General features: G+C 38.2%; 2 protein-coding genes across 4 annotated transcripts; one reads left to right on the forward strand and one right to left on the reverse strand.

Moving 5' to 3' along the window:
- The first annotated feature begins 7,201 nt into the window (after positions 1–7,201).
- Positions 7,202–7,950, forward strand: LOC112293583 (uncharacterized). The gene has a single exon (XM_024543202.3). The coding sequence runs from the start codon at positions 7,312–7,314 to the stop codon at positions 7,729–7,731; it is 420 nt and encodes a 139-aa protein (XP_024398970.1). The 5' UTR covers positions 7,202–7,311; the 3' UTR covers positions 7,732–7,950.
- Positions 7,951–11,672: 3,722 nt separating this feature from the next.
- Positions 11,673–15,482, reverse strand: LOC112293199 (uncharacterized). Of its 3 annotated transcripts, none has more exons than XM_073530223.2 (7): positions 15,266–15,482; positions 14,075–14,472; positions 13,497–13,764; positions 12,902–13,064; positions 12,390–12,488; positions 12,052–12,210; positions 11,673–11,784 (listed from the first exon to the last, which is right to left on the reverse strand). In XM_073530223.2, exons 2-7 carry the CDS (start codon positions 14,372–14,374, stop codon positions 11,733–11,735), a joined length of 1,041 nt encoding a protein of 346 aa, XP_073386324.1. In that variant the 5' UTR covers positions 14,375–14,472; positions 15,266–15,482; the 3' UTR covers positions 11,673–11,732. The 3 variants fall into 3 exon arrangements, with proteins under 3 accessions (XP_073386324.1, XP_073386321.1, XP_090104424.1); XM_073530220.2 differs by having other exon boundaries at positions 13,497–13,884; positions 15,266–15,472; XM_090248298.1 differs by lacking the exon at positions 11,673–11,784 and having other exon boundaries at positions 11,801–12,210.
- Positions 15,483–15,663: the final 181 nt, after the last annotated feature.

The raw sequence follows: 15,663 nt of genomic DNA on the forward strand, positions 1-15,663 counted from the left end.
TTGAACACTACCTTTTCGATGCGAATATTTATTCATGTCATTATTTATTTTATATTCATTAATGTATCAGAAGAACTTAAAAGAACGAATACATTACTTTGGACGCATAGGGACACAAGTGATATCGAAAAATGCCCCACGTAATCTTCGAGATGAGCTGTGCCAGTCAGATTCCAGCTCGGTGAATCTGCCTGTTCGAGGAACAAGGTTGGTAGCGTGATTGTAATCATTCTGACGATCTTTCTGGTTTCGATGTCAATACTTCTTTTAATTCCGATGTGTCGTGATCAGTTTCCTTCGTATCGCGTAAGGTGGTTGCACTGGATTAGAAACGATCGACAAGTACAGTCGTCATTGACCTGCAATTCACGGAGCCAGAGCATGAACAGTGATGTCAAAATCTATTCGTTGCAAGCTTGTTATCCACACAATCAAAGTGAACTGGCCGAGTGTCACTAGCGCGATCCGCGATGGCCGCGTCCAACAGTCATCAACAATTATCTTCGTGCGTACTGACCGGCTTTTACAACTACTTCATGATGCAGACCGCAATTCTAACACGAGTTATTGGTTTGAAGATCTAGATTATCGACAATGTTCATCAGGAGGATGTGATACCATGATTGAAATCGGAACTCACTCAAGTGTGCCCGAATTTCTCAAATTACTCTTCAATCAAATCGACCAGAAATAAACCAAACCTCGATGAATCCTTTAAGCGGAGAGGTGGAGGAGTTGCACTTTTGAACAGTAGAGAGGTGCAACTGTGTAGTTCACATACAGCCCTGAAATCAACCATAATCATTTGTTGACAGAGCACCCAATTCGCTTCAGCAGGTCATCGACTTGATGGATATATGCACGACGCTCATGTGATCGAAAATAAAAATTGTTCTGTGGTAGGGCTGCAAGCTGGCAAGGCTGGAATGAGTCGTGGATGTTGTTGTATGTAAGCCACCAAACAGACGTGGCAGCTGTTGAAATAATTGACTATGGTAAGGACAAAGGCCACGGTTCCTTCGAAGGAGGGCCCGGACAGCTTGGAGCGATGAGAAAATTTTATCAAGCGCAGTGTGTGTGCATAATAAGAGAGCTGGCTGTGAGCCGTCGCTCTCGTCAATGGATCCCACAAACCAGATCCACCCTGATCGTTTCAACCTCGTTGGCCATGTCATTGTTTGAAAACAGTGCTGGAAATCATGCAGTCGGATGTGTAAGCTAAAGCTTAGAAACTGAATTACAAGCCAAAACATCAATTCTGTTTGTATTACAGTAATACAGTCACACGCAGCAGACGACGACGACGATGTCAAGGTCAAAATTGGCGTGTAGCGCGTCTTTGGTGTATGCTGATGAGACATTGAACAAGAGAGAAAACTATGCAAGCAGATGGATTCTGCTCTGAATGTTGTTTCTGTGCTCATCATCGTCATCGCCGAATCTTTTCTGACTCAGATTCTGTGGTCTTTGTAATTTTGGAAGTAGTATGTTTATCTGATTAGATGTTTTATACTTGCATTTGTTGGTGGACTGTGCTGTTTGGGCAATAAAACAACCATTCCAAAAACTTAGATTGGTTGTGTGACATAAGATTCTATACGTGCGCTACTTGTCAGAGAAGTGTGACCACAAACAAGTTAAAAGCGCACAATTTATTGAACTGCGGTGCGGGCAAGGAGGTTGGCTAAGTTGTGCTATGTACTCGTGCACAAACATAAGATCAGCAGACTTCTAGCTCTGACAGCAACACAATTATATCTCCATGATCGCCTACCCAGTTGCACCCAATCGAGGTCCATTATCTGGACATAGCGGATGTCGTTGCAAGCTCCATAAAAAAATGGCACTTCCAGCATATTGCTAGTACACCGAAAAGGTGACGTTGCCAATAATTTATGACAAATTTCAGGCCAAATAGATTATGACTCACCCACTGTTGGCAGAAGGATACCTTTTTCCTCTTTTGTTTAAGTGTTCGGATGCACTGACAGTGTTTGAAAGTTTGCAACTTCTTAAGTCAAATAAGTAGCGAAGTTTACCAAACTCCAAAGAGGACAATTGGAGGCGTTCTGGATGTGGATATTGTTTATCTCCCTGCTCGGCCGTAGCTCAAAGGCCCCATTCTACGCCACAACACAAGGGAATGACGTTTAATTTAGACTGGCGAGAACACTCATGGAGTGGACTACAATCAGGAGAGACCACTTGTTGAGTACTGTAGTCATTACTGAGCGGAAATCCGACTTGGGAATGCTCTTCAAAGAGGCTATAGAAAGTTGAGATTTCAATTCTCATCCTTGAGATACTGTTTGCGGTTCTCGTATCTGAAGCCAAACTTCCCACATCCTCCTAGTGTCCACCATGTTATTGTGGCTGTTCAGCAGTCATCAATATAGGAAAGTTGGGTGAAGAGTTCGGCAGTATGTTATGAGGTATTGTATCACACATAGACGACTGTATTCTATTCGTGCTAGTGAGGATTTCAACAGTGAGCATTTCGAGTGTAAGTTGCCAGTGAGCAACTGTAATGAGAGGTGTTTGGGGTCATCCCTCTGTATGGGACGGCTTTTCGAGTGCTGCTACTTTGTGTGGTGTAGGTTTGAAGTCTAGATATGCTTGGATAGCATCATTGAAGTTGAGGACTGACTTGGGAGAACAGGTCAACCATAGCAGCTACCTGGTGCAGCAAGATGAAAGCATCAGGAGTGGATAATGAATTCTGACACACGGCGTCGGAATGTCAACGAGACCCCGAACTCAATCTGCAGAGAATTACGTCAACAAAAGGGATGTGTGTCAACCATCTTGAAGACCTCGCGTCGCCTCTCCGAATAATGCCGTCACGCTATGGTGACTGGTAGCTAAGGCACAGTAATCAATCCACTCGCACTGAGGTGTTCAAAACTTCTGCAATATTCTCTTGACACCTAGTCTGATACGAAACGGTTGCCTCTTCATACCTATCTCCCTAGAAAGCTAAGCTGTCAGAAAATGATTCTCGCATCTACAGCAACAAAAAATGCTAAGGCGTTCGCCTCTTCATCCAGCTTTATGTCTGATGATTTAATCAGACTATTTTCCAAAAAAACCTACTTGAATCCTGATTATGAGTTCACTGAACTGCTATCAACTCAATTGATCCCGCCTTGGACATATTCAAGTGCCACATCCACAGATATAAGCTATTGCTAGTCCAGAAGCTACTTGCGTCGAAAGGAGAAGAGATGGATGTTTCTGAACAAATGATACAACCTATCACTATTGAATGTGCGCCAGGAGGGCAATAAGTTGTGAGTTTTGTTAAGAATTAGATCTGGTAATCCAAGTGTACAAATATCACTACGTAACGCAAGATGATCGTGCCAAGCCAACTGTCTAATTCTGTATGACAATGAGCAAGATCTTGTCATGTGATCTTAAAATAGCTCGGGACCAATTTTCCATGTCCTTTCAGAACACCTTGTTCCTCTCGGGTTGTATTCATACCTTCTGATAACACAGCTGTAAATTGGGGGTAATCTTTGAATGGACCACACCAGCCACTCAAAGAACACGGCTCCTAGGCATTAAAAAGGTAGCGACTTTGTACATTCTCTGTATTTATAAAATTATGAGTTATTTATGAAGACACAGAAAATCATCTTGCAATGAGAATAATAGATTTATGACATTATAAGAGTAGTTATGTTACTAAATAGAGAGGTGCCATATTAGACTCTCTGATATGAATACAATATAATGTTTATTTGGAGATAAATAATACATGAAATTTTAAAACAGTAAAGTTGTAAAATTTGTTGTATAATAGTTGGTAATTTCTTAAAATTGATCAAACACTAATATTATGTATAAAATTAACGATTTAAAATAACTGTGAAATTTTAAATATAAGATTATCAAGACTTACAATAAATAGTAATTATTCCAATATATTTTTTAAAATATTTTAATAAAGTTTTAGGAGTACTTGAAGTTTTAAAATATTTCAAATGTGATGTAATTCTTTTTAAAGTTGAATAATACCTTACAAATAAAGAACAATAAAGATTTTAACTTGTAAAAAAAACACATTTTCAGGTATATTGATAAAAAAATAAAAATAAAATTAAAAAACTTAACTAATAGATAAAATAATAATAATAATAATAATAATAATAATAACCCTTCTTTAAACCTCAAACTTAAGAAAAAAACTGGTTTATTTATATATGAATCAAATCAATTTATTGACAAGTGTTCAATTAAATGAAAATTATATCAAACAAGCAAAACATTGCAATGTAAAAAAAAAAAAAAAAAAAAAAAAACATTATGATATTTTAGATATATTTATAATTTTTTGTATTACTTCTAAAATTTATTAAAATCTTCAAAACTTTCAAAGTTTTATTAAATCTCTAAATTATCTTATTTTTAAAAAATAATATTCTAGTAGTTTTTGTTATATTTTCCTAATATTATGAAACTGTTTAAAATTCCTATAGTCTTTCATGAGTTACTATAGAATTTTATATTCTTCAAATTTTTCTTTGTAAAGTCAATAATATGTGATAAATAGATAAATAATAAAATTTGAATTATTATACTTGCATGCAAAAATTTATAAAATATCTATATTTCAATTATTTTTAATATATATGTAATAAATCATAGAATGATTGTATGAAAAATATTAAAAATAATAAATGCTAATTATCACCTTACTAGCATTGGGTCCCTCACTTTATGTTAGATAAGAAACAAAATTTGTCATCAATTAATGATAGTTTTGGCACCAAGTGTCCAAATAAAAACTTAAGCAAAACTATATGAATTTAGTTTCTAACTCCAAGCACAATCCAAATATAACAATTCATGTAGAATAGGTAGAAGAACATCAAATAGAGACTAGGAGCGATGAGGTAGAACAAGGGAGACAAGGAAACAAGGGAGGAGAGAGAGAGAGAGAGGTAGCAATATAGATAGGGAGAATGAGAAGTTGAAGATGGAGAAAGGAGAGAACGAAGGACACAAAAAACATGGACGAAAGACATGGAGAACGTAAAATTGAAGGAAGACATTAAGTATGAACATAATTAAATTAGAAGAAGAAAAAGAAGGTGAACATCACAAAAAAATACAACATTAATAGACATCATCAATTGGGTAATAAAGAACATGGACATCAATAGACATCATGAATTGGGTAACAAAGAACATGGACATCAATAGACGTCATCAATTGGATAACAAAAATAGAAATATAGTTAACTAAATAAAAATATGCATATTTTCTTTACAATTAGTCTTATATTTTACACTCTACCAACAATAAATCTAAGAAATATATATATATATATATATATATATACCTATTTTATTGATAGATATCAACACAAGCAAAAGTAAAAAGAAATCTACATCTTTAAGTAAATTAACTCTTGATAGGTTTGAATATTTGTCTCATTTATTTGAAACTTAAATATTTTTTATCTATTAATTTTTACCTTTATTTTTAAAAATCTTTGATGTATTTTAAAATTAATATGATACTCTTAATTATAAACTGAAAATTCTATTGTCTGGTTTTGAGTTTCATTTTAAAATGTTTAATTTATTTATCAAACTTCCTCATTCAATTTTAGAAAATCTGGTCACTTCTATCAAACAGGCTATAAGTTACATTCATATTGCTACCCTTTTGGGCACTTGATGTTAGAAGATCTCTTTGAGTGAAACTTTACAACAGAACTTGATTCCATGTCTATATAAAAAATAAGTTAAGCAAGTTTTGTGAACAGTTTGAAGACTAATTCATGTTACATTTATAGTTTAGTTTTTAAGTAACAAGATATAAATCTGATCAAAAAATATAATTTTCAAACTCATTAAAATATTAAAGTTTCTTTACAAATATACATTTTTAAATTTTTATTTAATTTGTATAACCAATAATTAAAAACAATAAAATTAATTTGATTGTAAACTAGTTAAATAGAACAAACAAATCCACCCAAATACCCCAACCAAAATAGTAATAATTATATATATATTTATATATATATATATATACATAAATTTTTTATTTATTTATTATAAATATCATCAAATATATTTAGAATAATATTGTAAAACATGATAAAATACAATAAAAATATTTGAAACTCGGAGATTTTCATATCCAAAATTTCTCTTTGTTTAGCAAAAATGTAAAAGATTTATAAAGGTTCCCCACATGGAAAAATTAAAATTTTCTTTTAAAAGCTTTGACTTTTATAGATAGTATAGAACAAAAAGAGGCAATGAGATAACCAAATCATTTTTTGAATTATAGGTTTAAATGTTACAGGTGATATCTTGATTATTTTATCAGTTTTCACAAGGTTTATCAAATTTGTTGTAAAACCTTTTCTTGAGTTGGACCTACTGCAAATTTTAGAAGACAATAGTGTTTATTTTATTTTTTTTTGAAAGAAATATATTCCAATTCATCTTCTTTTCTTCTTGCCTTTGAACAAATTTACTGGAGTATAAAGCTATAAATAAAGCTTCCCAATTTCAACTATTCAAGGGATTAAGAAGTTGTGACCTCTTATCTTCTCCCCCAATAATAAAGACCTCTTAGTTAGATTTTGTTTCTAAAAACATAAATATGCATATGTTTACATCCAAAATCCCACAATACCAATTTAATTTCCAATACCAAGAAATTTACTTTCAAAATTAATTATTGATACAACTAATGGGCTTTTAATTTATTTCACTTAATTACTAACTATGTAAATAATTGATTAATCAATTGTGTAAAAAAATTACATTTTTTTTATTATTTTTATTTTTTCTACTCTGCCATTTTAGAGTCATTTTCAAGCACAAATGCCAACTTATCTGCACCATGTCACAATCTTCTAAATAATGTGCTCTTTGATGCTGTCCAAATTCGAGAACCTTCACTGAAACTGCTCACACACCGAACAAGCTTGCGTTCCACGGCACTGCATGACGTGAGGTGGCATGTCCACATCAGCATCTAGAGAGCCACCTCGGATGTTTCGGGGCTTAGCCTGTGAGAAGCTTCTAGAGCTCATCTCTCGCACTAGTGCCCCCCGAACCAGACAATCTTGCCCTATCAGCCTTCGCAGCGTCGTTGCCATCGCCGCTCTTGCTCTCGCCACCCTCTCCTTCAAGTTGCGGTCACCACCATCGTTGGTGGGTTCGTTCTTTTTCCTGTAATTGAATTCTGCCCATCTCTCTCTTCTTCTTTCTCTGGAATTGTGCCTTCGAATTGTGCTTTTTGGGTATCGGGTATTTGGATTTGTGCATTAGATCGCCATGCCTCGCCAACGTTCGTCGCGACCAGCCCCTCGGCCCGTGGCGCGTCAGGCACCTCCGCCTGCGCCTGTGCGGCAAGCGCACCCGCCTGCCGTGCCCCAGCAGAGTCAAGGAGGAGGGATGCTGGCTGGTCTTGGGAGCACAATTGCGCAAGGGTTGGCGTTCGGAACCGGGTCTGCCGTGGCGAACAGGGCCGTCGACAGCATCATGGGGCCGCGGACGGTGGTGCACGAGCACATCGGAGCCTCCGAGAGTGGTGGCCAGCCGCTCGCACAGCCTGTTTCTGCTGACGCTTGTGTCAACCAGTCGAAGGCGTTCCAGGATTGCGTGAACGCCAACAACAGTGATATTGGGAAGTGCCAGTTCTACATTGACATGTTGAATGAGTGCCGACGTGGGCCTGCGCAGACGATGTTATGATAGAATTGATCGGATATTGCTGCATTGGGAAATTTCACATGTGGCAATGAAAACCTATTTTTATAGAAGGGAGATTCCTCGCCCAGTGGTTAGTATGGGGCTAGTTGTGATGAAGACATATGTATGTCGCAGATGCTCTTAGGGGTTTATGTCTTGAATAGCACATATGTGGCAATCTATGGAACCATTTAAGGACCAATCAAAGATATGTTACCTCTACTCCAAGACAGTCCTTATGTTTTTCTGTACTGCATTTCTTTCCTGCATCCGTTATGCTTATGTCTTGCTGCTGAGGCTTTCGTCAAGTATCAGCCGATCTTGTGCAATCATAAAAATTGTGCTTTCTGCTTTGCGTATTGTTAGTTACGATTCACTGTACCACATCGGGGCTGGTTTTTGCCACATGAAGTCACTTAGGTCGTAAGATTTCTGTCGAAGGTGAGGAGAGTCGGTTTTGTGGGCTGGATTTGCCCATCAGTGTTGGTCATGTTTTGAGATGAGGAGTTGGCTGTGCTCATTTCTTCGTTTTTTCCAGAGGATAGGGACATATGTGTGAACTCACTGTACTTCAATTTATCATGATGTATGGTTGCATGTTAGGGTTTTATGTCTATTGCATCAACTTTGTGTAAACAAACCTACGGCATTGCTTTGTACCACCTTCGAATTTCTGTCAGATCATATTCGGAAGGGAAGTTTCGAATCATTCAGCATTGCTTAAAGCCTCATCTAACCTTGAGTGTATGATCCTTTTGAACTCATTATGATAATTTTCTGGATAAATTTCGAATTTTCACTGTAGATTCTGTGATGATTTACAATTCTCTTAACTTGCTGGGAGGATCGTCGAAAACTCGGGGTGGCTCCGAGTCTCAACACTTAGGTACAGTAATACATCTGATAGCAGCTCATCTTTCGATGCTCATACAAGTTTGAATGTTCGAACTTCAACAACAATGTTCTGAAGCCATGTTGGTCTATGTGCATAGAAATATAGAACGCATTGCCGTTGAAGCTGGACAGCTGCTGAAGCTGTGACTTGAGATGTCATTTCCCAAACCTTTTTTTTTCTGTGTTAGGGCATAAGCAAGATCAGACCTGTCACTTGAATTCTCTGTGGTGTCTTGTCACGTAGTGGTGCCTACCACCCGTCTTTTTCTCCCTGTGCCGAGCTTCTGTCGTCATGTAGACGAGGTTCCTTTGAACCAGAAGCTCCTGCTGCAGCTGCAGCTGATGCACTCTACTTCTTACAGGGTCTTTGATGTCTTCTGCTTGTTGGCGTCATATTGTTTCATCTGGATGCCTGTCTGGTTTGCCATTAGATCACTGGTGTAGCTACTTCTCTCACTCTTGAGCATACGTTATGCTCCTGTCAAGTTACAGCGTTCCTTTCAAGTTTCACTAGGCGTGGGAATGATTCGAATGTCTCTTCCCTTCTTCGGCCATTAGCCCTCGTAACAAACTGCACCAGCAAGTGTCCTTGTCTTTGCATAGAAGCTGGTCATTGTGTTTCAACAGTTTTCCGTAAGTGAATTTTAAGCCACTTTCTAATCGAATTCATCTTCACGAACAAACTAGATATGTGTAACGAAGACTAAATTCATGTCTCATTCTGGCGGCTGGTACCTACTGAAGAATTACTCATACAATTATCACATTGACGGGATGCAGTGCTTCCTTTGAGCTTCCTTTCATGTTGCTCTTGTTGTATCAACTCCAATCGTTCTTGAATTTACACTGCAACAATTAACATATTTTTTTAGCCATATTAATCATTACTAACACCGTATCGTGAGTTTTTACACTGATATCATCTCAGGTGGACTGTTGGACACAACAAATCTGGTATCAATTAAGTAGAACCCACAACTTCCGAGGCACTGATGCACTGCAGTGCTTTGTACAAAACAAAATGATCCACGTTATTTTTATAAAAGCCAAGATTTGATATGGTTTCAATAGGGGCAAATTTTCAACTGTATAATGCAAGCAACTAAGTATGAATAACAGAATTTGTGAAAAAACAACAAAGTGTAATAATTATGATAAATAATTGAAATTAGGAATAATCTCTTCTAAATCAGAAAAATGAAATAACATCAAAATACTCATAAATATTAACATTCATTGTGTAAAAGGAGCTAGAATTTTTGTGTTAAAAATATATCATTTTATATTTAAATTTTTTATATCTAGTTTCAAATACAACCTCTTGTTCATTTTTTATTTTTATTTTTATTTTTTGAAGCATTAGATCTTTTGTTCATTATATATATACATTTGAACTTAATTTTATTGGCAATAAAGTTTATATTATAAATATGAATTCTTAATGATTGATTCTATGAAAATATAATTATCCACACAAATCATATATATATATATATATATATATATATGTATTGTTTGTTTGTATTTTTACAAAGAAGATTGGTGGACCACCAAAGAACTCTAGGTGACAAATGATACATTTTTTAAAAACTTTTATTAATACATTCTGTGTAGCTAATCAACTTATTTTTGGAAGGTTGTAGATTTGTAAAAATAGTGGTTATCTCTTTCTTTCGAAAGGCCACTTAAAGAATTATAAGGATGAATTATTAGTAGAATATTTTTACTCTTTAATAATTATCTTGTTACATCTTTGTTGTTATATCTGATACTTTGCTTTGATAAAAATCAAGTATTGTGTTGATAAATGTATAAATATACACATTCTCATCATTTATAAACATATACTAATCAGCTGGTACATGCTGATACTCCGTCATTAGTCTTGCGTTCATCCAAGAATTTTCCACCAACCTTTTCTACTAGTTGGGAACGTATCCTAATTCATCAACCTGAATGCAAGAACAAGATGGAGATCTACCGATCAGTGAGTCTGCATCATTGGCGATTGAATTCCAGCACCATGTAGTTTGTTACTGTTGTCGATTCGACGCAGGATTGTCCTGGAACTGTAGAACCTTTGAAAGATTGGAAGAGACATGTCGAAGACTGAGAAGCCTAGGAAAGTGACACAGGATGAGAACAAAAAGCAGTGTCAATTTCTGGAAGTGACCGAAGCTCGTGCGACTGGACAAGTGGGTTTCTTACTCAGTTATTCAGTGGAATTGGTCATCGTAGGTCGGAACTGTCTGCAAGTCAGAGCAGTGCAGAAATTAAAAGGAGCAAGCGTGAGAGGCGATAAGGACCTGCGATAGAAGTGTATATTACTCTTTTTAAGATCGTCAGGACCAGCCAACTCATACTGAGCACCATCGAAAGTAATACAAGTGCGCGAGTTGCAAAATCAAAGCAGGATCGAGACTTAGAGGCAACACTGGCGAATGTGCTTCACGCACGATTATGCGATGGGCAAAGATTCACGTGAGTTTCTCAGCCAATGCTGTTCTAAAACAGAAAAAAACTACTCCACTAGCAAGTGTACCTGAATTGTTTTACCAATACAAAGTGCGCACATATAGATAATGTCTTGCGACACTAATGACATTCTTTTAGACAAACCATTGGTTGTTGTGGTCAAGGCAGCTCTTCACACAGCACTAACAGAGTACTCAACTGCTGTGCATAAGCTCGGATCACCGAATCCGTTGCCACATAAACTCAAATCGAAAATTATCCGAATTTCCGAATCCGCCGCATGCTCCCTGGAAAAATGTCTCCAGATCATATTGAAGCAAGTGGATGAAATTGGCTGTTTCACAGAGCAGTAACATGGTTGATTCAATCCATTCATAAAATCTTGAAGCAATTTAGAAAATCCCTCAAGGATATCCTTGAGCATAATTCGTCCATACGAGTGAAAAAGCATGGCTGTCGGTTGTGACTCTCGTGATCCCAGTGCTCAGTTAAAATATGCAACTAAATTCTCGTCATACTCTTCATCCGAAAAACCGGGGCTCGTATCAAATAGAGGGTTTAGTCTGCTTTCGGACTAGTATAAAATGATGGCAAGCGCACCCATGTATTTCAAACATGTCATCAAAACCACCATATCATCGTTTCCTTCGTAGGGACTTACTTAAGGAGCCGGCAGAGTAATAAGACCTGCACAACTAGCACATGCTTTAATCTGCCATCTTATGTCCAACTGGCATTGTTCTTTATAAATACCAACAAACCAGTCGGACACGAAACTGCTAAAGCTAGCGCTCGCTGTAAAAGAGCAAACGAGATTTCTAGCCTGATTAGGACTTCGCTATGGCGCCAATAAAAAGGTGTACATACATTCTTCGTACAACGCCTCAGAGTGAAGGCTATTTAGTTTAATGCCCTCCTTAGGTAGCTTTTGAAGGACATTAACAAATCACTTACAGCCTTGACCTCTGCCTGTCTTCCGATAAATGCAGAGCTTCGTAGTGTCCGAAGCCATGATATAAGACCCGAACGGGATCATCGTTACCATACTCTTGGCCATATTCCGCAATAGAGATAATACCCCCTTTATCCTTCATGTAGACTGTGATGGGCATCCTAAGTTCAGCAAGCAATGAGACGTAATTGAGTGATTAAAGAAATGCCTTGTTAGCATGGGAAATTGATTAACAACAGAGAAATGCAAAGAAGTCCTTTTTCCTGGCAAATCCATCAAAGATGACATGCTAGAAAGCACTTTCAGATACGAGATTTGAAAGACAGAATGAGACACTTACTGTAGAACGTGGGAGAGCATCAGAAGCTCAGGCTCACCACCCCATGTGTGGGGTAGACGCATACGCCTAACATACGCGTCAAAATCCCCTTCAATAAACCTAAAAGTCAAAACGTGCTCAAATCATTATATTCGAACAGATTCTTTCATGATGTAGTTTGCTCATCTCACATAAATGTGCATAGATAAGCGTTGAATCGGTGAGACATGGGATTACGTAATGGTAATCATAGAAAAGATGCACGTGAAACATACTTGAAAATATTAATAAAAAGAAACACTGAATATCACTCCTAAAACTGCACAAATTCAAAGAGTCGAAACATGACATATTTTGTTAAAATCTTTGAAGTCCCACCACACTTACCATGCGTGCATACTTTAAAAACGCTTTTTGGAGCTCAACCCATGAGCTGTATTACTAAATGATGGCAAGCAGCAGTCGAAAATTCATTGAAGAACAAAAGCTACAAAATTTGGTAGGGAAAATAATGGATAGAGTTGTTGCTGTACCATTCGGATGTTTCTCGACGCCGTATAAGCTCATCTAAAGCTCTGTTACGCAGTTCATCAGCCATCTGACGTTGAGTACTTTCATCGGGAGCCGGCCTCCCACTCTTCAAGCAAGCCCCATGGGCTACCGCACGGAACAAGCACCTTCCATCTCCCGGAACTCCTGCCCACGATACATCATAGTTTGATTATATGACTGCAGCCCTCATTAACAAGCATATTATGCCAATACACAGGTATATTAATCATACTCTCCTCACTTGAACCCAATATTTGTCTGTTCTATAAATTTATGTCAAGCTCAAAGACTAGAAGTTATGGGCCTAGAAAAGAAAAAATTGAGAAGATTAAAGAGTAAATGAACAAGGCAGATACATGTACCGGTCAAGAGGAAAGCTAGAGCAAAAAGAAATGAGAATCTCATCTTATACCGTAAAGTTTAAAAGCATTCGAGTTACGGCGACTGGCAATTACCAGTACCTTGTGACCGACTTCATGGACATAATTATGGATGCACGGCAAAATTCAACATATGCCAGGCAAGAAAGAATAGGTACCAATTTCTGCATCACCAACTGGGGTCATGACCTCTCACCGGTGACATGAAAGTCAAAATGAACTTTCTTCCCATGCGATTCCTCACTCTCTGTAGGTTGAGATCGTGAACTCGAAGCAGTTGGAATCGGAGGTCTCTTAGCCAGAGCTTCAGCAAGAGCAGGGGAACTACCAATCAATAATTGCGGGACGAAGGATCCGACAGCGGCTGACAAGCATATGCAAAGACCAAGGAACAACCATGATGCGTGTCGATGTCGAAAAGGCTGAAACTTTGGTGCACTTCTCGGTTCGGGAGAAGATCCTTCCTGCATTGTGGCAGACATGTTGAGCATTCCATTTATAGCTCTCAGATTCGTAGAATCTAGGTTGATGAATACTGACTTCCGTACCCAGACAGCTTGTGAGTTCCTATTAGCAAACTCATCCTGTCAAGCAAAAGACCAAGTACTACATAAAAAATCAAACGCGATGACAATATTCACTTCTCAATCGCAAATGGAAATGCAGGGAAAAATAACCTAGAAAATTAAACGAGAAACTCTCTCTATGCTGGCGTAATTCGCTAAAATAAGAAGGCATTGGAACCTCGAGGTCAAAAGCAGAATGATAACACACCACACGGTTCAAACCAAACAAACTGAACGGAGCAGCTGCGAGTTGATTTAAAGGTTTAACATCTGCTGAATTGCTACCACGTCGCTGAAGCAGGGACACAAATCTGCAACTTCGAGTTCCGATGCAGGTAAGCTTGGCTGCAAGCACGCAGGTAGAGGGATAAAGTTGAGAGCAGGTCAAGGAGGTGGAGAACATTTTCAACTGCCCACCATCCCGAACTGAATGGTTACTGACGTTCTGGATAGCGCCGTAGGTTTTACCAGAAATCAAGGGAGAGAAAGAAAATGATTTTGACATCATGCTTAAAGAACCTTAGGATACTGTTTAACAGCACTTTGATTTCCAACGTAAGTGCCTGCTTCTTGAATACCACTATATAGCACTTGGAAGTTCACTTCCTGCAGAAAAGGGATACCGTTCACTCCTTTTAGCATAGACCATAATCTCAAATTGTTATCTGATTCAATACGCAGAGTCCACTTTTAAATAAAAACTTTTTCCATATTCTATAAAAATCCAGCCATATACATTACAAGATACTTTCCAGATAAAGACAATTTGTTGATAATCACAAATTGTGATGGCACGAACTCCTCAGCGGTTAATCAATATTATCAAGCATACAACCACGTGTGATCAGCACATCGCATCAGAAACCATACCATGACAACCCAATCCTTTCACCATGAGCTAGGGTGCAGCGAAAAGCAAAACACCACTTCAAATCTCAAGATGACATTGCAAGTCCTCAACAAACATGAATGCTATTCGTTTAAACACAAAAACGCCGAAATAAAACCTGAATTATGACCCAAGAACACTCCGAATTCGACCGATACGATGTGGAAACCACTACAAGACATCCTAATACGACACATTGGCAATTCTCACGCACCAGAACTCACGAACACTCAAACATGTTAACGAAACCAACTTCACACAAATGCTCTCTGTAACAAACTCCCGTGTTAATCACCTATACACACCACCATCACCACAAATGGAAAGCAACAATCGCCACCACCATTACCAACTCCCACAAAACCATATTAAGCACCACAACGGCAATGTCGTTGCAACCAAGGAAACCCACAGAGAATAGGAATAACCACAATCAGTCCCAACCAATCGAGCTAATGGCAACGTAGATAGCCATGAAAGCACAGAGGGAAAGCGAGAAGAAGAACCCACCTCAATGAGAGCAAAAAGTTCACAGGGGCACCACTCGCACCATCCAAAGCCTCCTCACAACCTCCAGGAACGAAATTGAGAAAGACGCGAAGATCCTCTGGAATTGGGAGGATGCGGTGATTTGGGTGGCAATGGAACTGTAGGCTGTCACAAGGATTTGCAGAACTGTGCGTAGGGAAGGGGCAGGATGCATCCCCAAGTGGCGTCACGGTACTCTGCGGCTCCATTGGACTCTCTATGCGCTTCAGCTCCCTTCGCTGCTTGTCGGTCGGAGTCGTCTGGCCCCCACACCAGGGCAGGCAGAGACCACGTCACGTATATGACGTGGAATGTATCCGACGTGGATCTTTCAGACGTGTTGTGACGAGCAAAATTCTACTGCATTGTAAGCAGCTGCT

The sequence above is a fragment of the Physcomitrium patens genome, chromosome 2, assembly GCF_059467195.1.
Source record: "Physcomitrium patens ecotype Gransden chromosome 2, ASM5946719v1, whole genome shotgun sequence".
Taxonomy (NCBI): domain Eukaryota; kingdom Viridiplantae; phylum Streptophyta; class Bryopsida; order Funariales; family Funariaceae; genus Physcomitrium; species Physcomitrium patens.

Coding starts and splice junctions, on each gene's coding strand:
- LOC112293583 (XM_024543202.3), top strand. CDS start 7,312: ATGCCTCGCCAACGTTCGTCGCGACCAGCCCCTCGGCCCGTGGCGCGT.
- LOC112293199 (XM_073530220.2), bottom strand. CDS start 14,374: ATGATGTCAAAATCATTTTCTTTCTCTCCCTTGATTTCTGGTAAAACC. Junction 13,065..13,496: donor TTTTGACTTTCATGTCACCG/GTGAGAGGTCAT, acceptor TATCGTGGGCAG/GAGTTCCGGGAGATGGAAGG. Junction 12,211..12,389: donor ATGCTCTCCCACGTTCTACA/GTAAGTGTCTCA, acceptor TGCTGAACTTAG/GATGCCCATCACAGTCTACA.